Genomic DNA, 27,625 nt, shown 5'->3' with positions numbered 1-27,625 from the left:
TAATGGTCACTTAAATCCTTAATCTCTCTCCTGTAATTGATCTTTCTCCTCACGCAAATTTGCATTCATAGTAGAAATGCAATTTATTTCCTCTCAGCTTATGCCAGAACCCTGCTCCATGTGAGCTTGCTTCCATTTGCTTTTGATTTTTTCCTTTTGTTCTTAGTCCTAGCTTCCAGAACTTTCTCTTTTTAACCCAACACTTCCAACACATTCTAGAAAGGCTGGTTCTATCCACAGGAGATTTCCTAGGTAAGAAAGCAGAGACTGGAGTCCTTGCGAGCACAGGCTACAAGGGAACACGCCTACATCCCTTCAGATTATACTTTAATTCCACCTCGGATTTCCTGTGTTGAATCCTGCCCATTTCAGGACTTCTGCAACTGAGACTTGAATTGGGAGTTCCCAAGAGAGGCTAAAAAAAAAAAGCTGCCGCCCAAAGCAAACTTTGTAGGGAGATCAGCCGGTTTTGATGTTCCCGACTTCCCCTCCCTGGTGGGGTGGGGAGAGTTACAACGTTGAGAAATGTTCTCAGGTAGACAGTCACACCACACGTTTTGACAATAACAATTCACAAAAACCTTAAAAACTAAACGATGTCCCGTGCAAGGCGTCCACCTCCATCCTGCATGCCTGAATAGCTTCTTCCAACCTAAGCTGCTCCTCTGTGGGTGAACAGTCATGGAGTTAAAACGTTCATTAAGTTCCCAGTTCTGGTAGTAATGAAAGCAGATCTACTGCCCGCCTCCAGCCTCAGACTGCAACTCCAGCATCCACTAGGCGCCACTAAGCTCCACCAGCAGATTTTTTGTTTTGTTTTTTTTGGGGGGTGGGGCTTCGAGTCTTCCCCCACCGCACCCCCACCGCACCCCCACCCCCACATTGATAAATCACAGAAATTGCTGCTTGTGGTGGCAGGTGGCAGGTGACTGCATTCATCAAGAGATGGCTCCAAATGGGATTGTTGTGCAGGGAGTAGCGATCTCATCCAGTTTCCGACTGGATCCCTCAGACCGTCAGGAGCTCATCAAAATAGGGCAATCCACACGCAGGACACCGCAGATAGCTTTCATCCCACACCATGTCAGGAGGTGTGCAATTTGCTTCAGTCCAATGACTTATCGAAGCTTCAAAATCCCCCAAGGGTTGGCAGGCGAAGCCTGTGAACAAAATAATCTTTTTGCAATTCAGAGAGAGCCCTCGCAAATCTGTCACTTCCAATCCCCTTCGCTTGTTCCTCTTGCTTGCTCTCCCCTGCCTCGACACCAATCATGACTCCTCTAACAAATCAAGATCCCTGGACCAGAGGAAATGATTGTTTCCTGAAGCCGGGGAGAATTTTCCCAAAGCAAAGATCTCATTTTCTGACAAGCACATTTTATTCAAAGACAGATGGTGTGAGAAAATAGATTTTTTTTCAATGGAAACAAAAAAAAAAGTGTGAATTGAACTCTCATTAATTCCATCATGTGGAAATCCATGCAGATCTTTAGGATCAATGGATTGTCCATTACACCCAGGAAATCAAAAGAAAAAGAAAACAAAAACAAAACTAAAACAGGCCTAGGGGATGGTTCAGTGGGTAAGAGTGCTCTGTTTTGAAAGTCTGAGGACCCAAGTTCTAATCCCCACCGTCCATGAAAAAAGCAGAGCATAGCTATGTATGCACCTACAGCTCCCGGACTGTAGGGGACAAAGGCATGAGCATCACGTGGCCTTGCTGGTTGCTAGTCTAGCTCCGTGTTCAGTGAGAGATCTTATCTTGAGGGAGCAAGTCAAAGACAGACAGGTCTGGACACCCAGTGTCCTCCAGGTGGAAACCTGTACCTGCCCACACTCACACACACAAACCAACATAGGGTTTAAGTTTGAGCTCAGGGTATAGGCGAATTTTTTCATCAAACCAATAGAGTATGTTACAAGAGCAGAGATGGAATGCTGCCTCGGAATGGCCACTGTGACTTGGAACTGTAGGGACAGACCTGCCTTGCTGAAGATTAATTTATGTATCTTTATGATGCAGTCTCTTTTGAGGGCATGTCCTAGTCTAGTTTCCTGTTGCCATGACAAACACACTATTGCGCCAGGAAGCGTTTGTGAACCCCAAAAAGACTACCAAGGAGCTCGAGCTTGGGCCACACCACGTCTCTGATGCAGGAGAATGGGAGGCCAATTTCAGGCAAGCAGTTATAGAGGCAAGAAGGGGATATCTAGCCTGGAACACATCTAACTGGGGGACCACTATGGCCTTTGACGCAATTGGTGTTTTCTTCCTGATTGGTGGTTGTTGAGAAGTGAAGTGTTAGGGGCGGGCTTGTCACCTTGAGGTGCAGATTTGTTCGGGGAATAACCAGGAAACTGGTGCTAGACCTAGGTTTTGTTGGGGGCAGGCCAGGTAACCTGGAAACTACTTTATTAACTCAAGTTCAACCTTAGGAAGGTTCTCTAAGGTGGAGTCCCAAACCCAAAAGATCTGGTTTCTCAACACCAACCAAAAGCAGCTTTGCTCATCTTACAGGTTATAGTCTCTTATCAAGAAAGGGCAAGGCAGGAACCTAAGACCCTAGCAGCATGAACTGAAGCATGAACACTGGAACACTGCTTACTGGCTCACTCCCACACTCTGGATCAGTTGCCCTCTTAAATGGCAGAGGCCCGTCTGCCCATAGATGATACAGCTTACCATGGGCTGTCCCCCTGTGGCATCAATTAATAGTCCAGACAATCTCCCACAAACGTGCTCACAAGCCAGCCTGGGGGAGGCCATTCCTCAGCTGAGTTTCAAACTAGCAACAGAGAGATTAGCCATCACGGGGCACTTGGGCCATTGTCTGCTGGAGAGCCCACTGGCTGGCTGTGTATTTACACCGACCAACGTCAGCTGACTATTGCACAGAGAGTCACTACGTCACAGCCATGTGATTCTACAACCCACAACTCCCTAGAGATGCTCATTAACTTCATCACCTCAGCACCAGCTTTCTCTTTCTAGGTATTCTAGGCACAGCGACACCTCAGCCTGGGAATTCCTCTCTGCATCGCCTCACCAGGCAGCTGCTACAGCAGTACCACAAGGAGGTCAGACCAGTTTACAACTGGGCTGAGGCCACCACTGTCTACCTGGACCTTTGCGTCCATGCTGTATTGGATGTGGTAAGGACTGTCCTCCCTTGCTTGTTCTGGTCCTGAGTGATTGGCTGATCGAATAATTGATTGATCGAGATGGGTCTCATGTAGCCCAGGCTGGCCCTAAATTCACTTTGTGGCTAAGGATGGGCATTGGACTTCTGGGCACTGGGATCACAGGTTGCATATCTCCACAGCCAACTTCTTCCTGTCCTCCATACTTTATCCAGAAGTCTATTCCTGAGACTAGTTGAACTGCTAGGGCTAGGCAGCGTCTACATTCCCAGAGATGAAGTTGATTTACTTATCTTTTCCATTGTTATCGATAATTAAAATAGACATCCAGGTCTGGGGTTGTAGCTGTGAGCACCTCCCCAGTAAGATCCACCATTTTACCGTCTGAAATGTGAAAACCAGAAAACAAACAAGCAAAGAAAACCTCGGCTTTGATTGTCGTGAATTCATAAAGGGGTTTTCTAGATTGTTTGCGGAGGACAGGAAGAAGGACTCATCTGAGACCTTGTCTCGAAAACAAAACAAGACAAACAGAAAAATGTATCAAGAGAAAGGTTTGTTTTTGGCTCGTGGTTTTGGACATTCCATTCCTTGGCCGAGGGGTTTCATTGCTCTGGGGCCTTCAGCAGTACATACCACAGGATCACACATGCAGGAGCAAAGCCACTCAGTTCACACGGGGAAGAGTAGGAGGGATCCAGGTTCCCTTCAATGCCATATCCCTGGAGGAAGAGACCTCTTACTAGGCCCTCCCTTTTAAAGGTTTAATGTCCTTCTGATAGCATGAAACTGCTGACCTATCCTCTAACACATCTCAGTTGTGGTTTCCAGTGCTGTGACCAAAAGCAGCTTGGAGAGGAAAGGGGTTTTGATTTGTTTTTAAATACTACAACTTCCAGGTCACACCTCAGCACTGAAGGAAGTCAGGGCAAGGACTCAAGCAGGGCAGGAACCTGGAGCAGGAGCTGCTGTAGAAGCCATGAAGGATTGCTACTCACTGGCTTGCTCTTAATGGTTCCCTCAGCCTGCTTTCTTACAGAACACAAGACCACCTGTCTAGGGGTGGCTCCACCCACAGTTGGCTGGACCCTCCTCTCATCAATCATCAATCAAGAAAACACCGGACAGATTTGCCTACAGGTCAATACTTTGCAGGCATGTTCTTACTTAAGACCCTTCTTCACAGATGACTTTAGCTTGTGTCAAGTTGGCGTAAAACTTGCAAGCACACACACTGTCCTCTGGAGGACGATCAATATGCAAACCTTAGTGGTACTCTTTGTGTATCACCACCATAGCAAAGCTGCACTCATGTGCCACCAGCCCAGGGCTCTCTGGTGCTGTTTTTGGTATCCCTGTCTTTTTTCCCCAGTAAATCCCACTCATGTCACCCACTGAGTTGACCACAAACTGTGAATGTGTGTGTAGACACATACATGCCACAGCACATGCATACAGGTCAGAGGACAACCAGGGGTATTAGATGTTTCCTTCCTCCGTGTTTGAGACAGGCTCTCTCCGTTCATCTCTGCAGATGCCTGGCCCTTGGGCTTTTGGGGAATGCTCCTTTGCCCGGCTCCACTGCGCCATAGAAAAACCGTGATTGCAGAGTTTGCTAATGTGTCTGGCTTTATGTGGGTTCTAGGACCCCAAGTCACAGTCCTCACTCTTCTGTAACAAGTGTAACACATCGAGTTGTGTCCCCAGCCCTGCTCTCAAGCTTGGTATTTCTCCAAGGAAATAATAAACATGGAACCACAAACACATGACCTTTTGACCTTTGATACATTTTGTTTGTTTGTTTTTGTTTTGCTTTGTGACAGGTTCTTAGCATGTAGCCCACACAGAGCTTGAAGTCTTAGCAAATCCTCCTGCTTCAGCCTCCCAAGTATGGAGATTACAGGCAAAAATCACCACATCCAGCACTTTTTTTTTATGAAACTAGGACTCTCTCTCTCTCTCTCTCTCTCTCTCTCTCTCTCTCCACCCCTACATTTATTTAGTCCACCACAAAGAGACAGTAGTTGTGGCAGACACAGGTGAACAGCCCCTCCACGTCACTTCCCTGAGTCTCCACTGCAGTGCGGAATGACTGTCTATCCCTTCTTTCCTCAGTAGTATTCTAGGCCATTGTTCTTGATTTTTCATTCATTACTGGTTTAAAAACCCATTTTAATTGACTTTATCTTGTTCATTTACCAGCTAGAATGATTTTTTTTAATTCTTCTATTCCTTATATTCTTCCCTATCTCAGGTAACTTACACATTTTTAATAAATATTCAAGATAATAAGACACTTTAAGCATTTTTAATATTTTGTTTCAGTTATTTGTGATAGGGTCTCACGTAGCTCAGGCTAGCTTCGAATTTACCATGTAGCTAAGGATGACCCTTAACTCATGATTCTTCTGCCTCTATATTCCAAGTGCTGGGATTACAGACCTGTATGTACCACCACGCCTGGTTTTATGCAGTGCTGGGACCCTGCGCTATATTCCAGACCCAGACCCTTTTTTTCTATTTAGATCTTAGTGATAATATGCAGAATCTTTTTTTCTCTTTTTTTCTTTTCTTTTAATTTTTTTGAGACCAGCACTTTGCTATGTAGCCCAGGCCTGAATAGAGTTCATTATCCAGCCCGGATTAGTCTGGAACTAGTGGCCATCTTCCTGTCTCAGGCTGCTGAGTGCTTGGCTTGATTATGGGCATGATGGCCCATGCTGTATTCCCATCATTCTGGAGACAGAAACAAGAACATCAGGAGTTCAGGGCTAGTCCTGCATGGCAAGTTTAACACCAGTCTAAGATACACAGATTCATTCACTCATTCAATCAATGATACTCCCCAAATTCTTCCTTTTAACAACAACTTTCACTTTTGTTTGTTTGTTTGTTTTTAATTTTTTGGTTCATTTATTCGTATTTTATGTGTATGAGTGGATTGTCTTTGTGTGTGCATCACTGACATGCTTATAACCTGAGGAAGTCAGAATAGGGCATCAGATCTCCTGGAACTGAAGTTATAGACACTTAGGGATTACCATGTGGGTGGCAGAAATCAAATCCAGGTCTCCTGGGAGAGCAGGCATAACCACTGAGCCATCCCTCCGGCCCTTAAATTTCACTTTTTTCAGTTTGACTTTCCTGTAAACTAGCAAAAGTAACAGCCTTATGCTCTTAGATAGTATTGTTAAATTTAATGCCAGGAGCTATTCCTACACCAAAGACTTAGTATGACTCACACTGCTAATAGATCACTCCTTTAGGGTCCCTCTTTTTTTTTTTTTTTTTGGTTCTTTTTTTTCGGAGCTGGGGACCGAACCCAGGGCCTTGCGCTTCCTAGGTAAGCGCTCTACCACTGAATCCCCAGCCCCTAGGGTCCCTCTTTTTAACAGTCTCTTTTTAATTGGTTATTGAACTAGAATTCTGGAGACCTAATTTCTGGCAGCCGATGCTTTAGCTGGCTACAAGAGACAGCATTCCTTACCCTGTAGTTATTGGTGGATTATGATAACCATTCTGCTTCCCAGAGTCCAGGGGTAAACATGATCTGAATGAAGATACCTAATATGACAGCCACGATGTATACACCTGTAATCTCAGCACTTGGGAGGCTGAGGCAGGAGGATCCCTGTGAGTGTGAAGTCAGCCTGAGAGACAGAAAGAAGTTCTGTTTCAACAAACAAACAAATAAATGGCACACAATAAGAGCTGTCATGCAAAATCCCAGAGCAGGGGATAATAAGCCCCGGGAAGGGCTTAGGATGACTCTTAGCTCTTTCCTTAACCTTCTCCTTTCGATTTTATAAGATTAAAATAGTTTCTCAGCCTTCCCTTCAGAGGTTTACTTGCAGATAAATATAGAAAAGATATAAGGTTAGGGTGGAGGGATGGCTCAGTGGTTAAGAGCACAGACTGCTCTTCCAGAGGTCCTGAGTTCAAATCCAAGCAACCACATAATGGCTCACAACCATCTGTAATCGGATCTGATACCCTCTTCTGGTGTGTCTGAAGACAGCAGCAATGTTCTCACACAAAATAAATAAATCTTAAAAAAAAAGATATAAAGTCTTTATATTATATTTTCCTTTGGAACAAGTGTATCAAATTGAACTTTTATAATCCAGCTCTTCCTGCCTTGGTAAAAGGAAGTAAAATCATTTCATTCAGTGGAGTCATGCATTATAGGTAAGGAAACACTATTAGTTTTTTGAAGATGTGTCTGCCCTCACCATGTTGTAAAGTAGTCTTATTTGCTGCTAGATTAGATTATCTCATGGTTAGAGTACATTTTCTGTCGCACGTGTTCATGTATGCAAATTTGTATAGGGGTGCTGTGGGTGTATGCAGAAGCCATAGGGCAACCTCACTGCCATTCCTGTTTTAAAATTATATTTTTATTTGTTCTCCACCCCCCCCCCGTGTGTGTGTGTGTGTGTGTGTGTGTGTGTGTGTGTGTGTGTGTGTGTGTATTTGAGCCACAATATGCAAGTGAGAATCAGTTTTCTCCTGCTATTCCATAGGTCCCAGGGATTGATCCCAGGTTGTCAGGGTTTCTGTCACACATCTTTATTTGGTGAGTCATCTCACAGGCCCCTTAGCTACCATCCTCAGAGGCCGTCCACTTTATTTGCTTCCTTTTAAAACAGAGTCTCTCGCTCATCAAGTAGGCTAGGCTGGCTCCCCAGTGAGCGCCAGGAACCCACCTGTCTCTGTCCCCTTAGCTCTCGAATTATAAGAGGGAGCCACTGCTTCTAGCATGTGTTTCTTTTAACATAGGTTTTGGGGATTGAAATTTGGTCTTTATGTTCATAAATGTCCTCGTTTGCTTTTTGGTGTTGTGATAAAATATCGACCAAAGACAACTTGGGGAGGAAAGAGTTTGCTTGGCTTCTAGGTTATAGCCCGACATCAAAGGAAGCCAAGGCAGGAACCTAGAGGCAGGAACCTGGAGGCAGGAACTGAAGCCTACTGGATTGCTTCCCCAGGCTTGCTCAGTTTTCTTTTCTTTTCTTTTTTCTTTCCTTCCTTTTACCATTCCTTTCTTCATTTCTTCTTCCCTCTCTCTCTCATCCTCTCCTCTTTTCCTTTCTTTTTTTGACCGTGTCTCTCCACACAGCCCTGGCTGTCCTGGAACTCGATATGTAGACCAGGGTCTGCCTCCCAGGACTGAGCTTAAAGACCACCATGCCCGGCTCAGTTCTCTTTCTTATACAGCCCAGACCCCACCTGCTCAGGGATGGCACCACCCACATCCTTCTTCAATTCTCAATTAAGAAAACACACCCCACACATGCCCACAGACCAGTCTGATGGAGGCATTTCCTCAGCTGCAATTTCTCATGTTCCGATTTGTGTCAAGCTAACAAACACTGTATGACAACAAGGTAAACACTACTGACTGGGCTGTCTTGTCTGTCTGGCCACCAACCACCCCTTTGAGCATTGGGATCATAGCCCGTGTCACTATATCGCACTTGGATATAGCAACTTTTTTTTTTAGATATTGGGAAGGTTCTTATACTTCTGCTTTCATCCTTTGTACAGCCTTGCCTTGTCTTGTATTTTTCAGTATTTTGAGGAAGCTGGGCCTTGCTTTTCAGTCTATTTCCTTTATAATCTTTCAAACCTCAGCTTCTAAACGAAAATTCTCTCAGCTCTCCACGGTAACAATGATGTCTTTCTTGTTTCAATCCACCTAAGTCCATGTTTTTTGTTTTTGTTTTGTTTACTTGTTCTGAGAAAGGGTCTCTGATAGCACAGGCTACCTTCCAAATTCACAGTGTAGCCAAGGCTGACCTTGAACTCCTGATACTCTTGCCTCTACCTCCCAAGTGCTGGGATGACAGATATATACCCCAAAACCTGGCCTGAATCTGTGTTTCTCATTGGGCATAGTCAGTTGGCAAATTTCCCATTTTTGCCATGTGTAGTCAGGCACACTTGTAACACCGGTACTTTAAAGGTAGGAACTAGAGGATGAAGAACTCATGCCATCTCAGCTACAAAGGAAGTTTGAGGGCAGCCTGGGGTACGTGAGACCCCCTGTCAAGAAACAACTGCAACCAAAAGTTACTGTCCCTAATTTGCTATAAGGTTTTTGTTTGTTTGTTTTTGAGACAGGGTTTTTCTGTGTAGCCTTGGCTGTCCTAGAACTTGCTCTGTAGACCAGGCTGGCCTGGAACTTGCTCTGTAGACCAGGCTGGTCTGGACTGGAATTCAGAGATCCAGCTGCCTCTGCCTCCCAAGTGCAGGGATTAAAGGTATGAGCCACGGCTGCCTGGGTTGTTATAAGATTTCAGATGGAAAGATTTTGTTACTTTTATTATTTCCTGCCACATGCATTGTAATATATTTTACTTCTAAGATGCTAGATCAATACTGTAAAATAGCTAGCAATTAGGAAAACACTAATTCTAAGGTTATCTCTGTTGATGATTAGGTCACTCCAGAGACACTTTATAAATGTCACGATTATATGTTGATGCGCTTGCTCCAGCTAGTTCAGACGACATTAGTTGCAGCCACCCAGCACACAGTTCTGAAGGATCTGATAAAAATCACTCGCAGAGTCTGTTCAAACCAGCATGCTCCCTCTGTGAACAGCCAACTTGTCAGATGCCTCTGCCAGCAGCTGTACTGCTGGCAACTTTGTGTCTGAATGAAGAACTCGCAGCCTGGCTCCCATCATGGCTCCTTCTCCTCCCTTCTCATGTTTTGCCTCCTGTTTTGTTTATGGAACAGCCTACAGTCTTGTCTTCGAATTTCTGAGTATTATGAGTACCTTAGGGAAATCTGATTATGGAGATAATCTACTCAACAGTGAAGAGTTTCAATTTGTTTCTATTGAGTTTTGTCGATTCCGAATCCTGAATCCCGGATACCTTTGTACTCCAGTCCATTGACTAGAGCCTCCCAGCCAGACGTTGAGGCATCTGTTTCCATAGTCTCCGGAACTAGGAAAGATAAATAAGAATGTGAGGGAATTATCTGTATATTTGCTAACCACCAATTTAGATCTAAATAGACTCCCTCTGTTAGGAAGACTAATGAATTCCAATTCTCGGAAATATCCTTTGCTTTTAACAAGCAAGATGGAAGGTATCTAAAGAAAAAAAGAGAGGCACACAGAGGGAAGAGCTGTGAATAATGCCACCAGAGAACCAATTACATTCACCAGCTGGCATTGGGAAACTTGTATCTTTAACAAAAAAAAAAAAAAAAAAAAAAACCAAAAAAAAAAAAAGAAAGAAAAAAGTTTTTTGGCTTTAGCCTCCAACTACTTTTTGACTTTGTGTTCTTTAGGTCTAACTGATGAGTCTTGCTAGTTACCCCCATAAAATTCTAGGGCCAGAAAAAAAAATGTGTAAACCTCGTTTCTAGGTGTAAAACCAGCAAAGCAATAGGCAAGAGAGAAGTGAGGGCCAGTGCCAAGATGACTGGCAGCCAGAGTCATCTGGATCACTTGACAGCAGAAAAGAGAGAGACCATGCCATCGGATGGTCTCTTCCCAGCCATCGGACCAACAAGAAATGTCTATAGGGTCCTGTGACAGTGACAGAGAAATCGGTAAATAATGCAATTGTGGAAATAAAGACAATGTTCCTGTGAGATCCACAGGTAAAGGAGCTCCCTCCTCAGAACCTACATAGAAGGAGAAAACCCAGTTCTCAGATTGTCCTCTGACCTCCACACTAACACTATGGAATCTGTGTGCATCCAAACAGACACTCAGACACACAGACACGAATGTCATTTTTTTTAAAAAAGAAAAGTATTCCCATGAAAACACAGTTAATAGTTTGTTCCCCCTTAATATAAACTGCATTTTGGACTTTTAAAAAATATCTACCTGTAGGGGTTCCTCATGGATTATAACTAAGTCTAGCCGAACTTGGGTGCATAAGGTCGGTGGATCCCGTAATCACTAGACTCATACATTTCCTAAAGAAGTGAAGTGAGTAGCATCCCCTGATCTTGGTCTCTCAGTAGAAGACTTTTAAAAAAAAGAAAAAAAGGAAAAACCCTTCCAGAACCCCTGCTGAGCCAATCTTGGCTGGGGGTCCCCACTGGTCCTTCCACAAGCTGTTCCTTGGGGAAATATTTGTGAATTCAATCTTTTCACTTTGCATACCCGCTTTAAAACCTGCCTCTCTCAAGTATCTATTTAAAGTCCATAAAAATCTGTAGAACCAGTGAGTTCAAAGCAGCCTTTGTTGAGCCTGGAAAACAAGGCTCCCAGTCTCTCTCCCTCTTTCTTCTTTCCCACAGTACCTAGAGATGCGTATTCAGCCAGGACTCACTTCCTTGACTGTAAAAGAGGGAAACTTTAATCTAAAAAGGTTATTGTGTTTCCTTTGGGTTTGGGAGGTAGCTCAGCCCGGGGAAGCTTGCTTAGTGCGCATGAAGCCCTAGGTTCTTTTCCTCACCCTTGCTGGTGAGCGCCTGATTCAAGCACTAGGGAGGTGGAGGCCTAGGAAGCAAACTCAGATCTTCTGTGAGAGGACTCCTGACTGCTGAGCTCCCTCTCCGGCTCCCAGAGGAGCTTGTAAAGACAGGCTCTCAGTATTTTAGGCTGATCTTAAGCTACTTACATAGCCGAGGGTGACTTTGAATACTGGGTCCTCCTGTCTCTGCCTCCCAAGGGATGGGACCACAGGAGTGGAGCCACAAGCTTAGGTTTTGTTGAGCCGTGCTTCGACTTTGCCTGGTTGCTTAGCAAGTCATCCACTTGCCCTAGGTTTTTTGCAGTTGTTCGTAGAGCCTCTTAGGAGCCTTCATACTTCCTTGGTATGTGTTGTAGTGTCTTGGGGCCAGGGGGAGATGGCTTGGTTGGTCAAAGCACTTATTCCATTCCCAGAATTCACAGCAGAAGGCAAGAAATGACTCTTAACATGTGTGCCATGGCATATGCACGCAAACTCACCACACAACAACAACAACATTGATAATAATAATACTCTAATGCCTTATTCTCTTTTCTAATTTTATTATTTAGGCCTTCTCTCTTTCTTTTCAATAATGTAATTAAAATTTTGTTAACTCTGTTTACCTTTTTTTTAAAATTTTTTTAAAGATTTATTTATTTATTATATATAAGTACACTGTAGCTGTCTTCAGACACACCAGAAGAGGGCATCAGGTCTCATTACAGATGGTTGTGAGCCACCATGTGGTTGCTGGGATTTGAACTCAGGACCTCTGGAAGAGCAGTCAGTGCTCTTAACCACTGAGCCATCTCTCCAGCCCAAGGCATTTATTTTATGTATATGAGTACTCCATACACGTCAGAAGAGGGTATCAGATCCCATTACAGATGGTTGTGAGCCACCATGTGGTTGCTGGGATTTGAACTCAGGACCTCGGGAAGAGCAGTCGGTGCTCTTAACCACTGAGCCATCTCTCCAGCTTCTGTTTACCTTTATAAATTTAAAGATTTTTAATTTTTTTTGAAGTATATGTACTGGCGTTTGTGTGTGTGTGTGTGTGTGTGTGTGTGTGTGTGTGTGTGTGTGTGTGTGTACCACATGTGTGCAGCTCGCTCAGAGTTCAGAAGAGGGTGCTGGATGCTGGAACAAGTTCTCTTAACTGTTGAGCCATCTCTCCAGCTCTAACATATTTACATTTATTTTTTATATGTGTGTGTGTGTGTGTTTGCATGTCTTTACATGTGCAACAGTTTATGTAGGCCAGAAGAAGCCATCAGAGTCCTTGAAACTGTAGTCGCAGGCAGTTGTGAGCTGCCAGATGTGGGTCAGGGAACCACACCCAGGTCCTCTGCAAGAGCTGCCAGTGCACTTAACTGCCGAGCCATCTCTCCAGTCCCACATGAAACTTCTTAACTTTGGTTACCCCCCACCCTCTTTTCACTTGTTGCTTCTGCTCTTGAATCTAAGAAAACGCCACCAATTTCAAAGTCACAGGGATCTGAGAGCTTTCTAGTCTCAGCTCTAACATTCAGGCTTCTGATCCATTTTTATCGTTAATATTTGTAAGATACTTTATGTGTGAAATAACTCTTCTCTTTTTCTTTTACTTTTTAAAAAAGATTTATTTATCCTATGTATATGACCACACTGTCCGTGACACACCAGAAAGAGGGCATCAGATCCAATTACAGATGGTCGTGAGCCACCATGTGGTTGCTAGGAATTGACCTTTGGAAGAGCAGCTAGTGCTCTTAACCGTTGAACCATCTCTCCAGCCCCAACTCTTCTCTTTTGATCCCTAAAAGCATCTTAATTTTGGAATGTTTCTTTCTTTTTTTTTTTCGGAGATGGGGATCGAACCCAGGGCCTTGTGCTTGCTAGGCAAGCCCTCTACCACTGAGCTAAATCCCCAACCCCTTGGAATGTTTCTTACTGGGTGAGATATGGAAAACTCGGGGAAAGGGGCTTTCATTGTTGGTACTGCTACTGCTGTTGCAGGGGCTCTTTAAGCAAAGAGTCGCTAAGGTAAAAGGTGGCTCAATGGTTAAGAGCACTGGCTATTCTTCCAGAGGATCTGGGTTTCATCCCAGCCCCCAAATAGTAGCTCACCATCATCTGTAATTTCAACTTTGTGGAGTCCAGTGACCTTTCCTGGCTTCCACTGGCACCAGGCACAAACATGGTACACGAAGGCAAAAGTCTCATGCAGAAAATAATTTTGGGGGGCAGAAAATAATTTTTTTTAATTTAAAATATTGCTGAGTTATTGCAGACATGGGAACTCACATCTGTTGTCCTGAAGGTATACCTTACCAATATTGAGCTCATCAGTCTGTTTCATAAGCAGACGCATTTAAATACAAAGTAACCTAGCAGAAATGGCTGCATGTGTCAACACAGATAGCTCTCATGGAAGGATTATGAATAATATCTTGATTAGAAATAGAAGTTGGGTCTCATCTTTTCAGCTCAATGTTGGCTGAGACCTACGTACTTTTTTTTTGGTTTGATTAATGGCAGAATAACTAATTAGAGAGGAAAAGAGATTAGAAAATCACTCAAAATGTTAAGTGCAGTCAGAGTGCTATGTTGTCATGGATAATAGAGCAACATTCAAAGCCACAGGTGTTCACAACAAGCAGGAACTGAGACTACTTGGGTATCAAGGAGGCTAGGTAATGTTTTTAAAAACAGCACTAGCTGGTTGGGTTTGATTTTGCTCCCTCTTAAATTGTCAGAAGCATGAGGAAATTCTTTTTGCTCTGCAGGATGTACAGAATCAAAAATTAAAGACAAGCATGTGGTACCGAGAGGTAAGTGATGCTTCATCTCTCTCTGCATGCTGCTTTCCTGACCGGGATCTTCCATTATTCTGAGGAGGAAGTACTGCCTTTGGAATAGTCCCTTAACTCAGCAGCAGGCCTAGTTTATTAGAATCCATGCAAGGATGTAGTCATAGACTGGATTTCCTTCCCCCTACACATTAAGGGCTGATGAATTGGGTCAGTACTCAGTTATGTCAGTGGACTTAAGCTTCCTCGTTTTTGATGGTTCCCGTTTGACTCCTAACAGGTTTGGAATGATGAGTTTCTGTCCTGGAACTCTAGTCTGTTCGATGATATTCAAGAGATCTCTCTCCCTCTCAGTGCCATCTGGGCCCCTGATATCATCATTAATGAGTTGTAAGTGTGCTGGAACAGATCTCTGTGGCCTTGGGGTTGATTCACCTGCTCCGACCCAAGTGCTGTTTACTTTCAGTCATTGCTGTTATACTTTTGTTTTCTTCAGTCACTGGGGTCATCATACTATAAGGGATATTCAGGATGGAGTGGTCATGAGTTGACATCAGTTAAGATACAAATTGCGGGGCTGGAAAAATGGCTTAGTTAAGAATTTGTACCGCTTTTCCCAGCACCTATATTGAGTAGCTTATAGCGTCCTGTAACTTAACTCCTGGAGATCTGACACCCTCTTCTGTGCTTGCTATCTATCTATCTATCTATCTATCTATCTATCTATCTATCTATCTATCTACCTATGTGCTTGGAGTTCCTGTCTATGCTGTAGCAGTTAATTGATGAGACTCATCATTTCTGAATGCATCCTTCAGGGCCAATCATCTCATGGGAAGTATCATTCTGTCCTCTTTTTCTAAGTATAGCTTTGGGTCTCATGGTCACTACCTCCTACTCACTTCTGTGTATGTTCAAAATGACTAAGGTCTTCTTCCTAACAGGTTCTCTTGTGTTTCATATAGTGTGGATGTCGAAAGGTCTCCTGACCTGCCCTATGTATACGTGAACTCTTCCGGAACGATTAGAAACCACAAGCCCATCCAGGTGGTCTCCGCATGCAGTTTGCAGACATACGCTTTCCCCTTTGATATCCAGAACTGCAGTCTCACCTTCAATAGCATCCTGCATACAGGTAAATAAACCATGAGAGCCACGGTCTACCAGGAACACGTAGGCTATGTGGGCATACATAGGTGAAATGATATTAACTTCAGATCTATTTCATTCATACACATAATTGATTATTTAAAAATAAACCTCAGAGGCTAGAGAGATGGCTTAGCAGTTAAGAGTACTGGCTGTTCTTTCAGAGAACTTGGGGGTCAATTCCCAGCATCCTCGTGGTGGCTCACAACTGTAACTCCTGTTCCAGGAGATCTGACGCCTTCACACCTTCACACATGCAGGCAAATCACCAATGTCCATAAAATAAAATAAAAGAAATTACAAAGTAACTTCAGCTGGATGTGGTAGCACACGCTTGAAATCCCAGCACTTTGGAGGTAGAGGCAGGAAGAACAAAAACAATAAAACCATAAGCCTCTTGATGCAGTGGGTTTTTCCAAATTCAAACAAGGTTATAACTAGTGGGTAGTTATAACCCACTAGTGCTGTTAATTTGTTATTATAATATCGGCATTCTATCACCGTTGAGAATGTTCTAGAAGTCACAGGGCATGCTTCATACACTGTGGAGAACAGGTTCCAAACTCTAAGTTCACAGCTTAATAAAAATTAGAAATATTTTTGTTTCCTACCTCTGCTCTTTAATTCAAATACTGGTGATACCAGGGCTGCGGGGGTCAGGATAAAAAGAAGGGCTAAAACTGGGAATTGGGAAGGTGATGGTGCTGGTCCCCTTTCTCCCCCCGGAAGTCCGTTGTTTCTGTTGGTTTTTAGTGGAAGACATAGACCTGGGCTTCCTGAGGAACCAAGAAGACATTGAGAACGACAAAAGGTCTTTTCTGAATGACAGCGAGTGGCAGCTTCTTTCTGTGACCTCCACTTACCACATCCGGCAGAGCAGCGCTGGTGACTTCGCACAGATTCGGTTTAATGTAGGTTCTCCTTCCCACCCGTTACCAATCCCCTGCAGTCCTCGGCCTTCTCTGCTGAGCTGTGGGCTCTGCTGGATTACAGCTCCTCATTACCCCCTGAGAACAGTGTGCTGCGATGGCTCTGCCCATCCACCTGTGCACCAGTGTCTGCAAGCAGAGACCCTGAGCCTGGTAGCCCAGGATCCTCTGTAATCTCCTACAGAGGAATCAGAGAACAGTGCACAGATTCCAGAGATCTGACCCATCTCACAGCAGAAACCACTGAACCTTTTGGCTTATGCAAACATTATCATGTTTAATTGCCACTGAGAACGAAGCCCACAGCAATCTACACGACATCAGCCTTACAATGAATTGGAAAAAAAAAAAAAGAACCCAAAGACAACAACAAAAACGCTTGCCAACATAACTGTCCCATTTTTAATTGAGAAAAATATCAATTAATTTTAGAAGCAGATGCACAAAATGGTCACATTACTAAGCTGAGTCTCTGAAGGGATGAGCAGATCGTCATCAGAGACAAAGAGTAGGGCTGGGATGTAGCTCTGTTGGTAGCTTACATGGATCCTACTGGCCTCATAAACCACGCATGGTGACACACACCTGTGATACCAGCACCGGGAAGGTGGAGGCCAGAGGATTAGAACTGATTTTTGAGGTTAGCCTGGGCTACATGAGATCCTATTTCAAAAAAGGAAGGACAAGGGAAAGAGACAGGAAGGGAAAGGGAAAGGGAGGGAAGGAGATAAATAAGAGAAAGAAAAAAGAGATAGATAGATACACAGACAGACAGACAGACAGACAGACAGACACAGAGAGAGATAATGCAAACAAGTGGCTTCAGGGTCAGAGGAACTGCTGACCAGAGCATGCCGTGGGCATGCTAACATGATGCTTTGATGCATCCCTGGGAGTACTGTTGGCCAAACTGTTCCAGGGAAAGATGTCTGTCCTGAGGGGCCGGGAGGAGGGCAGTGGTGCCCACCTCTCTTCCTGCAGAGCTCCTGCTCCTCCGGCTTCCCTAGCAAACCACCTTGTCATGATCACAGGTCAGTCCATATCACATAGAGACTCACAGTGCTAGGATAAGGCTGCACAGAGTGAAGGTGCCATTTGTGACAGGATGGGAAGGTGGTATTCATGTCAAGGAATGAATCCAGTTGGAGAACAGAGGCTGCAAACAGGTCAGGAGTGCCCGTGACATAGATTCCCCCCAGAAACAGGCCTTGGGGAACGAGGAGGTGCCTGTGACCAAACTAAAGATAGATGCAAAGAATCAGAGTGAGATTAACTGTGACTGAGGGCATGAGTGATCGTTGTTGATGGAAATGTATGTGTTTTCTAGAAAAATGTTCATTAAACCAGAGCCTTAAAGTGTTGGAGTTTGAGCCTCCCTTGTGGCCACCTGTATGGAATAGACAGCCTATTACAACATGTGCTTGTGGAGCCCAAGATTCTGGACCAGAGTTCTTTCTGACTCAGAATTTAATGACGTGTCCATTGTGTGCCCACTCTTATTCCTTTGTTTTGTGATCCTAGGGCTCCAACAAGGGCCTCTCTCGTGCAAGGCAAGCATTGTACCACTGACCACATCCCCAGTTCCCGTCCACTCGCTTTCAGTAGGAAAAAGAGAGCAGGGGGAAGAACGCTTTTTTTTTTTTTAAATTTCAATGAGTTTCTTGGCAAAGAGTAAACACCTCATTAATTTTAAAGATATCAGCCTGCAAACATTATTAATGCAGCCCAAATAATGGAGAACATTAAAGGGAAATGTGAGGGAATGGCACATGCAAGGTGGAACCAGTCACCTACCAAGCACTCCACGGCATGCTACACACATCATTACCTGCACTGCACGGAGACAGGCCAAGGAAAGAGGAGGCAGGTAAGCAGGAGTGTGTGTGTGTGTGTGTGTGTGTGTGTGTGTGTGTGTGTGTATGTGCGCGCGCGCGCGCGCATACCCCTGTGTTGGTTCTCTCTCTCTCTTTCCAATTACATGTCATTCTTTCCCCTAAATATTACCTTGTCTTTTTGAGAGCAGCAGGGTCTGTTTGGAATAGGAGAGAAGGTAGGTGCTCCTTCCTGGGAGGTATCCCTCCGCAAAGGAACCATGGTTCAATTCCTTTACCCTCCTCATCACCACATCCTTCTCTGTTAAAGTGTTCCCACAGTGTTGTCTTGGAAGAAGGAACACATACATTTGACTTTATGGCCTGGAAGTTTTCTCCAAGGTGCCTTTGCCCTGGGGCTAAGGTGGGTTACCTGGCAAGGCTGGCTCCCACCTGACTCTCTGAAACCGTTTCCCCAAAGAATCCCCGGGAAAGTCACAAATCGTATCAACCAGACTCACAAGTGATCCTGCAGCTCCAGAAAGACTTGCATGTTCCAGAACCCTCGATGGTTTCCATCTAGCAACCTCCATCCCTCCCCTGTGGTTGCCATGGGTTCCGTGCCTGGTTTCATTGTTCTCTAATACCATATAAGACATTCTGAATTTAGCATCTGAGGTATCCTGGTGTCATACAAAAGCGCCTGGCTGGTATTATAGTATTTGGAGTCCAACTCTGTGCTAAGAGTGGGCTCATTGGTGTCCTGACAGCAAAGGACCATCTTCCTGTTAATCCAATCACTCACTGTCCTGGCAGAGGTAGGGACAGTTGGAACACTCAAGAGAGACAAAATGTACCATCTCTTCAAAATGTACCACACACACACACACACACACACACACACACACACACACACACACACACACGAGGTTACTGTTTATCTACCATCAAATACTTGGGATGCCGTTAGCTCCAAAGAGCACAATTGTAGCCACTAGTGCTGGGACACATACTGCTTATCACAGGGCACTGCTGCCACTTTAGAATCCAGCTACATTCCACAGGGGGCCCAGACAAAGCTCTTCTGTCTGCAAGGATGTTTGTGTACAGCCTGGGACCCAGTCCAACAGCCATGGGAGAGGAGATTACTTCCAATACATATTGGAGGTGCTGGTTTCCAGAACGCAGCAGGATGAACATTCGATTTCTGTATGACCTTGCAAGAGCGGGCAGGAGTAGGGGGGAAAATAGAGAAGTCATTTTGGATGGCAAGGGACTCACCAGGCAAAGGAAACTCACGAAGGATGGGGAAATGAAAAGGAGATTAGGGAGAGAGGGATACCTTGCTCATCTCTTTCTATCACAATCCTCATGCCTTTTCTAGATGAGGGCAATGTTGATGAGCTGTCCATTGAATACTTCAAATGCTTAGGATCTAAGACATTCTGGCATCCTTCAAAAGTCCTTGATCAATATTGTGGTTGAGGCTCATACATGACAGGTTGGCCTTCCAAGGAGGAGGGAGGAGGTAGGAGGTGGGAGAGGAATCTTAAGCTCTAGAATCCTCCTAGGAGTGTTCAAGGAATATAGTAATCACAAACTCTCACTTAATCCAGCCCAACCCACAGTCTACATCCAAAGTCCTCACTCGGGTGCAAGACTCTCACTTAAATGGCAGCAACTTTCCCATTCTTTCTGAACTGGGGGTATTAGGAAAGCCTTGGAAGGAGAGGAAAACAGGCTTCTGTATGAAGCGTCAGTCTGGGCGTCAAAATTCCAAGTATGTCATAAAGACGGTCATGCAAAATTGAGTACTGGTGGGGTCTACCATCAAGGAGGCCATTAGAGGCTAACCTTGGGGCCTATTCCATCTCCAAGGAGCTCTCCACACACACATTCTGAATTAGATTGATCTCTTTCATTAACATCAATAGGCTCCGAATACCTTTGTGTACATATTATTACCTGGCTTTAATGGATAATGAAATTGTGGCATAATATTGCTAACACCTGAAGGGTGTCTAATGGAGAACACGGACTGAAACTAAAGTGCCTTTTCTTCCTTTTCTGTGGAATTTAAAGGCACCAGCTCCTTTAGTCCATTAGGAATGATGAGCTCTGGGTAGGGCAGGCATACAGAAAATAGCGTCATACTGAGCAGGTGACACATTCCCCTCGCAGAAGCAGGAGTCATTGGTTCTTCTGTGATGTATGAGAGGAGGCCCATATGAAGCCTGACCCCAGTGGGATGCCCCATTTGGGCTAATGTCACATCCCATTCTGTTGGAATGAAGAGTAGCATCAGTAACAGAAACTGATGTAGTTCAGAGAATATCTGTCTTCTCAGGCTTAATGGTTGTTGGAATTTGATCTCTGTTGCTGGGGTAAATTACTGTCACCAAAAGCTACTTGGGGAGGAAAGGGTTTATTTGGCTCACGTTTCCAGGTTACACTATCATCAAAGGGAGTCAGGGTAGGAATGCGAGGCAGGAAGCTAAAGCAGAAACCCCAGAGGAACAGTGCCTGTACTCCAGATTGCTCATTCCTAGGTTCGTGCTTGGCTAGCCTTCTTATACAGCTCGGGACCACCTGCCTAGGGATGGTGCCACCCACAGTGGGCAGCACCCTTCTGCGTCAAGCAATGATCAAGACAATCTCCCAAAGACAGGCCCAGAGACCGATCTGATCTAGACAGTTCCTCAGTCAAGTTTTTTTCTCCCAGATAACTCTAGGCTGTATCAAATTGTCAGTTAAAGCTAACATGGGCAACGACAGGTATATGAGGTTCAGAGAGGAACAAGAAAGGCTCAGGCTCTTGGTGTCTAACATAGACATCAACTCTGCCCAAGGAGGTACAGTTGGTAGGGTATTTGTCTAGCAAGCAGGAAGCCCTAGGCTCAGTCTCCAGCACTGCCTAAAATAGCACCCAAGCTTAGGAAAACGTCTTGCGTGTCTTCATGCAAGTGAGAGAGGGAGTCTGGTTTTGGTTCATTCTGGAACGAGGCTCCTTTCTGCCCACAGACTCACTAAGTCTGGTTCCTGAACTCAGAAGACCAGGCAAGGGCAGGGACTGTCCCTGCACATGCACCAAGTGTCCGGTATTTACAGTAGCTTGTCAGCAGTCTCTCCATGCTCAGTGTTTGCTGAACAAGGGAAAAGCTGAAGGGCCGAGTAACAGTACAAATTCCAGGAAGCAATAATGAGGTTAGAGGTTCGGTTTGTTCTCATTGCACTTTTTAAAAGGCTGTACCAGGCTTACAGGGAACTTTAGCTTAATCCTTAGGAGGCACTGACTCTAAAGCAAAGAGCAAGGTAGGTCCTTTGTTCTAGAAGAAACCCCGGACTGTGGCACTGTTTGGTTTCTCTTAGGAATGGCTGCATCCTTGCTAAGGACACACGAGATTAGAATCTTCTAGAAGGCGTAGTCAGCTTTCCAGTTTTGTAAGATAGATGAAAATAGGAAAATGTCTTTGTTTTATGCCACGCAGGAGCTAATTACCTAATGGGATACTTGTCTCTTTCTGCTTTTGGCTTCTACTGAGACCCAGTAAAGATCCTTCCAAGTTCAGGACCATGTGTATATGTACAGTTCAAAAGCCCATGCACTTCATAAGTCTTCTCAGACCTCCCTCAATCCCAGACACTTGGGGACCTTTAGCCTGATAAATCTATATGTCCTTGGAAACCAGGGTCTTCGAGGAACCACACCACTCACTCACCTTTGGTTTTTAGCCTATATTTATGTTTTCTGTCTGCATCTGGGTGGAGGGGAAGCGTCTTTACCTGTGCTAATTACATCAGAACTTGATTTAAAAGGACAGCAGCTCAATTGTACCTGGGATGTTTGGCAAGGCAAAAGTATCCTGCTTCTTTAAAAGGAAGGGGGAGGGGCTGAGGAAATAGTTCAGTTGGTATATTGCTTGACTTGTAAACAAGAGTTCCTGGGTTCAATCTCCAGAACATGAAAAGCTGGTGTGGTCGGGTGTGCTTGTAATCCCAGCACTGGGGAGGTAGGAACAGGCAGATCCCTGGGGCTCCCTGACTAGTCAGTTTGGTCTACTTCGTAAGTTTAAAGTCAATGACAGAGAGGTCCCTGGGAATAACACCTGAACTTGCTCTCTGGCCTCCCTGTGCACACATTCATGTGTATACACAAACCCATCCCCATACACACAAACATACATACATACATACATACATACATACATACATACATACATACATACATACATGATTACAGATCTGGGTCCTTCCCACTTAACCGACATGCCTTGTGCTTGTCTTTAGGGTGATGCTCATATGCTTTTCTCCCACCTCATGCAATCTCTGCTATGAAATCTTCCAAGGTGATCTCACTTCTTCCTCCATCCGAGCAGGTATGATCCCTCCATCCCCCCACTCCAAAGAGGCCAGATCGCCAACCTTCCAGGCTGCATCACAACATAAAGCCCTCTGGGCCTCTGGCCACTCAATGCTCTTCCTCCCTCCCACCACCGTCTCTCATAGCTACCTCATTAGAGCCAACAGAGATGCAGGTTGATGATGGTTCATTGTGGGTTTTGTTCTTGTTGACTGCACTTTGATAGAAATGTGTTTTAACCAAATTATTGCAAAGCAATGTGTGCTGCACTGGTATAGATATTTGCAGCCAATTATGTTTAATGCAGAAGACAACAGCCAGGCTACAATCCACCAAACAGCTCTGGCCTGCCAAGCTCCACTGAACCGGGACATGTTCCTGGATTTGATGGCTAAGGGAGCCTCAGCTCTCATCAACAAGGTGTGTGGTAGACACTCCCCCCACCCCAGACAACGTGCCCACCCCCATCACCAGCCTCTATACCTCCTCTGTGTTTGTGGCCATTTCTTTGTACTTTTCTCCCAGAGCAGTTCTATCTCTCCTCTGATAGCTGATTTGTAGCTGACAAGCTCCAAGAATCAGAAGAAGTAGGGTTACATCACAGCTTAGTCGCTGACTTGACTTACTTACGGGTGCAGTGCTTTGAAAAATCTATGAGATGGAGGGTGTTATCTACCCTACATGTTGAAAATGAGAAGGAAACAAATAATATAATCGATGTGAAAGCATCCAGCATGTGAGCCAACGCATAGAAAGCAGTCAAGTGACCCATTGTCTGGCAAACTCAAGAAATGAGAGCTGTTAAGAATGCTGGTCTAGGGGCTGGGGATTTAGCTCAGTGGTAGAGCGCTTACCTAGGAAGCGCAAGGCCCTGGGTTCGGTCCCCAGCCCCGAAAAAAAGAACCAAAAAAAAAAAAAAGAATGCTGGTCTAAACTAGACTGGTGGGGGGAGGGCGGCAATGGGGGGAGGGTTGGGAGGGGAACACCCATAAGGAAGGGGAGGGGGGAGGGGGATGTTTGCCCGGATACCGGGAAAGGGAATAACACTCGAAATGTATATAAGAAATACTCAAGTTAATAAAAAAAAATAAATTGTAAAAAAAAAAAAAAGAATGCTGGTCTAAATTCAACAGCTAAGGGATGAGGATGCTGGATTGCTCTGTCAGGCTTTACTGAATGTCCACCTCAGGAGAGACCCTATTAACTGCCCTGAGAGGAATCATCGCCTCAGAGATGGGACCTTGATTCTCTTGCCTCTACCTCCCAAATGCTTGGATAACAGGTGTTACCAACACTTCCAGTTTATGCTGTACTGGGCTAGAACCCAGGGTGTTGTACATGTTAGATAGGCACTTTATCAACTGAGCTACACCTCCAATTATAACCCCAGCACTGGGGGACAGAGGTGTGTCAGAGAACTCACAAGCTAGCCATCCAAGTGCTGAGCTTCTGGTTTAGTGAGATGCCGTGTTTCACGCAATGACTCACAGAATGATAAAGGACGGCACCTGACATCTTTCTCTGGTTTCTGCATGTATCTGCATGGACAGCATCTGTGTACCCATGCACACACAACGGCATTGTTAGGTCGATTGAAAATTTACCTTTCCATCTTTTTGAACCACAAAATAGCTGTGTGTGTGTGTGTGTGTGTGTGTGTGTGTGTGTGGTGTTTGAGACAGGGTCTTATTGTGTAGTCCAGGCTAGCTTCCAACAAGTAGCAATCCTCCTGCTTCAGCTCCCTAAATTCTGAGATCACAGGCATTTACCAGCACACCAGGCCACCTCAAATACATTCCTACTATAACTTACATTGCCATTTGTCATTATGCACGAGCGGTGGGACTTAAGTGCCATGGACTCAACCAAGTGTTAAGTCTTCTGCTTAGACTGAAAAGCTCCCTTGTTCCCTGCCAGGTAGTGATTCGCAGATGTCCATTGGCCTATGTTGTGAGCCTCTTGATTCCTAGCATCTTCCTGATGCTCGTGGACCTGGGAAGCTTCTACTTGCCCCCCAACTGTCGTGCCAGAATTGTGTTCAAGACCAATGTGCTGGTGGGCTATACAGTCTTCAGGGTCAACATGTCTGATGAGGTGCCAAGAAGCGCAGGGTGCACATCTCTGATTGGTAAGCAGCCCCAATGTCACCTGACACCCTCCTAGACCACTCCTGGCCAAGATCTACTCATCCTATGGAAGACTTCTGCTAACCCCCTCCTCTCTGCTCTGGTTCTCCCACAGGGGTCTTCTTTACCGTCTGCATGGCCCTCTTGGTTCTCAGTTTATCCAAATCCATCTTGTTGATCAAATTCCTCTATGAGGAGCGGCACAGTGAGCAAGAACGGCCTCTTATGTGCCTTCGAGGGGACTCTGATGCCGATGAGTCTAGATTGTACCTCAGGGCTCCATGTGCTGAGGACACAGGTTCGTCAGAAGCCTTGAGGAACCCCCCCCCAACCGCTCCCTCTCCCCCCACACCAATCCTGCTTGCTTTGTTATACTAAGCACCTGTTTCTACTGGGGAAGCATCAAACCATGTCTGAACTGAGTGAATGATGGCAAACACTGGCTTTAAAGTGCCTGGTCTGTGTTTGAGGTTTCCTCTTTGAACTGAAGGCTACCTCCTGCTGGAGGTCATTTCAGCTTGTAGATCGGGTCTTCTGTCACCTCTAGTTTTCGTCATTTCCACAAGAGTGACTGAGCCATGAACTCAAAAGTTGTAGAATTCTGACATATAAGCATACACACACATATACATCACACACACACACACACACACACACACACATACACACGTGGGGAGGAATAGTTGGGTTCTGGTTGCTTTACACAAAGAACTTTAACTATCACCCTCACTCAGAAATCTAGATAGATGCAGCCTCCACACGCCCCTCAACACGGTCCAGCTCTGCCACGTTCCCTGGGAGTTCCCTCAGCGTAGCTGTGCCTCCTCTAACCAGCCATGGTGAGAGTCCTCAACTCCAGCAAAGACTTTTCCTTAAAGAATAAGAACAAGTAGTTCCTGGTTCATTCAGAGTGTTTCCCTCTATCACACAGAGTCCCCGGTTCATCAGGAGCACCAGGTCCCATCAGATACTCTGAAGGATTTCTGGTTCCAGCTCCAATCCATCAACAACTCTCTCCGAACTCGGGATCAGGTTTACCAGAAGGAGGTGGAGTGGCTCGCCATCCTGTGCCACTTTGATCAGCTGCTCTTCCGAATCTACCTCGCCGTGCTGGGGCTCTATACTGTCACCTTATGCTCTCTCTGGGCACTGTGGAGCAGGATGTGACAGTGGAGACTGCTGGTCTCGCTTGATATGAGGTCATAACACGTAGGGAAAGCTGAACAGTGTTTGGAGAGGGTCTGAAGAAGGAGGGATGGGTAGGTTTAAAAGACGCCTCTGGGATGCTATTGTCTCTTTTCAGTGACTCCAGAGACAAGCATCTCATTGGCTATTGACTGAAGCAGTAAACATATATGTTCCTAATAAAGATGTATAAACAGAATAGGGTATGTAGCAACAAGCAAGCTTTCACTCTCCGAACCATCAGCCACTGCTTACACTTGGGTTTAAGCAAGGTCTCTTACAGTCCAGGCTAACCTTGAACCCCTGACACTCAAAGCCTCTACCTTCCAAGTGCTAAGACTGAATGTATTGTACCACCATGCCCAGCTTCATTTGGTACAGTCTGCTTCAACAGTCCATATGTCAGTAAGCTGCTCAAACCAGCTTAAATCCTCCAGGATCACCAATACATGGCTGTCTTCCTCAATTCTGTCTTTGACCTCACGTTGCCTTATATCCTTTTCCCTTGGTAGCCTCTTTAATCCCTGTGTGTATATGAGGAGGAAGAGGGACAGACAGATGACAGACAGACAGACAAATTATCTAATAGGCCACATGCTTCCAGCCCCCCATGCTGAGCCTGCTTCTATCACTGTTCATTTGGGAGACCTCAGACTTCAGTTTGCCTTATTTAAAGCAAGGGCTGCTAATATTTAGTCTCTCCACATCATAGAATTATGAGGGCAAAATCAAGCTCAATGGCATCTTGAAAAGTACATAATAGATGGTGAAAATAAATGTGAGACTTGCCTGCTGTCAACAGAGAAGGGCTGTGGTCTGAGTCTTTGGTGTGTGTGGGTTTCCAGTTTCTTGTTTGCTCTTTCTGCTCCCCCCTGCACCTAGCCTAGATCCCTAGAGCTCTGCACGCAGGGATTCTGCAGGGATGACCACAGAACACTTCATACTAGCTTACTGCTTGACGGACAAGTGTCTGATGTGCGTTTCCAAGTCAGAGGGACAAAATCTACCCAAGGTCAGACATCCAGTTCCCTGGGCCTCCACATCGCTCTCCATCACAGACCGTGGTCCTCAGGAGACCAGTGGGCAGAACGACACAGCGAGGCTTAGAGATATTATACATCCTGGTGCTTCGAGCTCAGGCCATGAAAGTCCAAAGCTGTTTTCTAGAAACCTATTCCAGGACTAAAATTGCCTTTAAAAAAAAATCTGCCCTCCCATCCCCACTCTGAAGAAAAAGAATTTAAATTCCAACAGCCTTTACCTGCACCCCGTCTTTCATTACCTCCCAGTTAGTGCTCAACGCCAATTGTCCATGAAATTCCACTGCTGCCGTTAATGAAATGGGGAACACAAAAAGTTTGTGAACAGGAAGTGTCCATGCAAACTCCACCTGTTTCCTTCTTCACTTCCTATCTTTTTTTTTTTTAATCACTGGCCTCCTCTGCCTCTGTGGTGTTGTTAGCTTCTTAAGTTAATCCTGCCCTTCTCTACTTCCTCCCGCTGCCATCAGAGGGGGAGTTCAGAAAGGCATGGCTGTGGCATTTCCTCCTTCCTAAACGCATGCTGGAGGAGTCAGAGGCAGGAGGTCTGGTCCATCATTGTTTACCCGGGGGAGCTTGAACTTCATTTCTCAGACCACAATTTGACTTTCTTGAAATGGATGCTATAAATATTTACTATCTCCATGTCACAGACTTCTGAGA

General features: G+C 45.1%; 1 protein-coding gene across 4 annotated transcripts in view; it reads left to right on the top strand.

Moving 5' to 3' along the window:
- Htr3b (5-hydroxytryptamine receptor 3B) overlaps window positions 1-26,728 on the top strand; it is a 30,234-nt gene extending 3,506 nt beyond the window's left edge. For 2 of the 4 annotated variants that reach the window (XM_087563514.1, XM_087563515.1), the window contains exons 2-9: window positions 2,993-3,153; window positions 14,339-14,383; window positions 14,643-14,752; window positions 15,328-15,497; window positions 16,265-16,426; window positions 24,533-24,739; window positions 24,853-25,035; window positions 25,669-26,728. In XM_087563514.1, the coding sequence (XP_087419640.1) occupies window positions 2,993-3,153; window positions 14,339-14,383; window positions 14,643-14,752; window positions 15,328-15,497; window positions 16,265-16,426; window positions 24,533-24,739; window positions 24,853-25,035; window positions 25,669-25,904 (1,274 nt within the window). In that variant the 3' untranslated portion in view covers window positions 25,905-26,728. 4 annotated transcript variants of the gene reach the window in all.
- The last annotated feature ends 897 nt before the right edge of the window (window positions 26,729-27,625 follow it).

This window comes from Rattus norvegicus, chromosome 8 (genome assembly GCF_021556685.1).
Source record: "Rattus norvegicus strain SHRSP/BbbUtx chromosome 8, alternate assembly SHRSP_T2T, whole genome shotgun sequence".
Lineage (NCBI taxonomy): Eukaryota > Metazoa > Chordata > Mammalia > Rodentia > Muridae > Rattus > Rattus norvegicus.
Note: the sequence above shows the minus strand (reverse complement) of the source record. Positions and strands in the feature narration are given on the sequence as shown.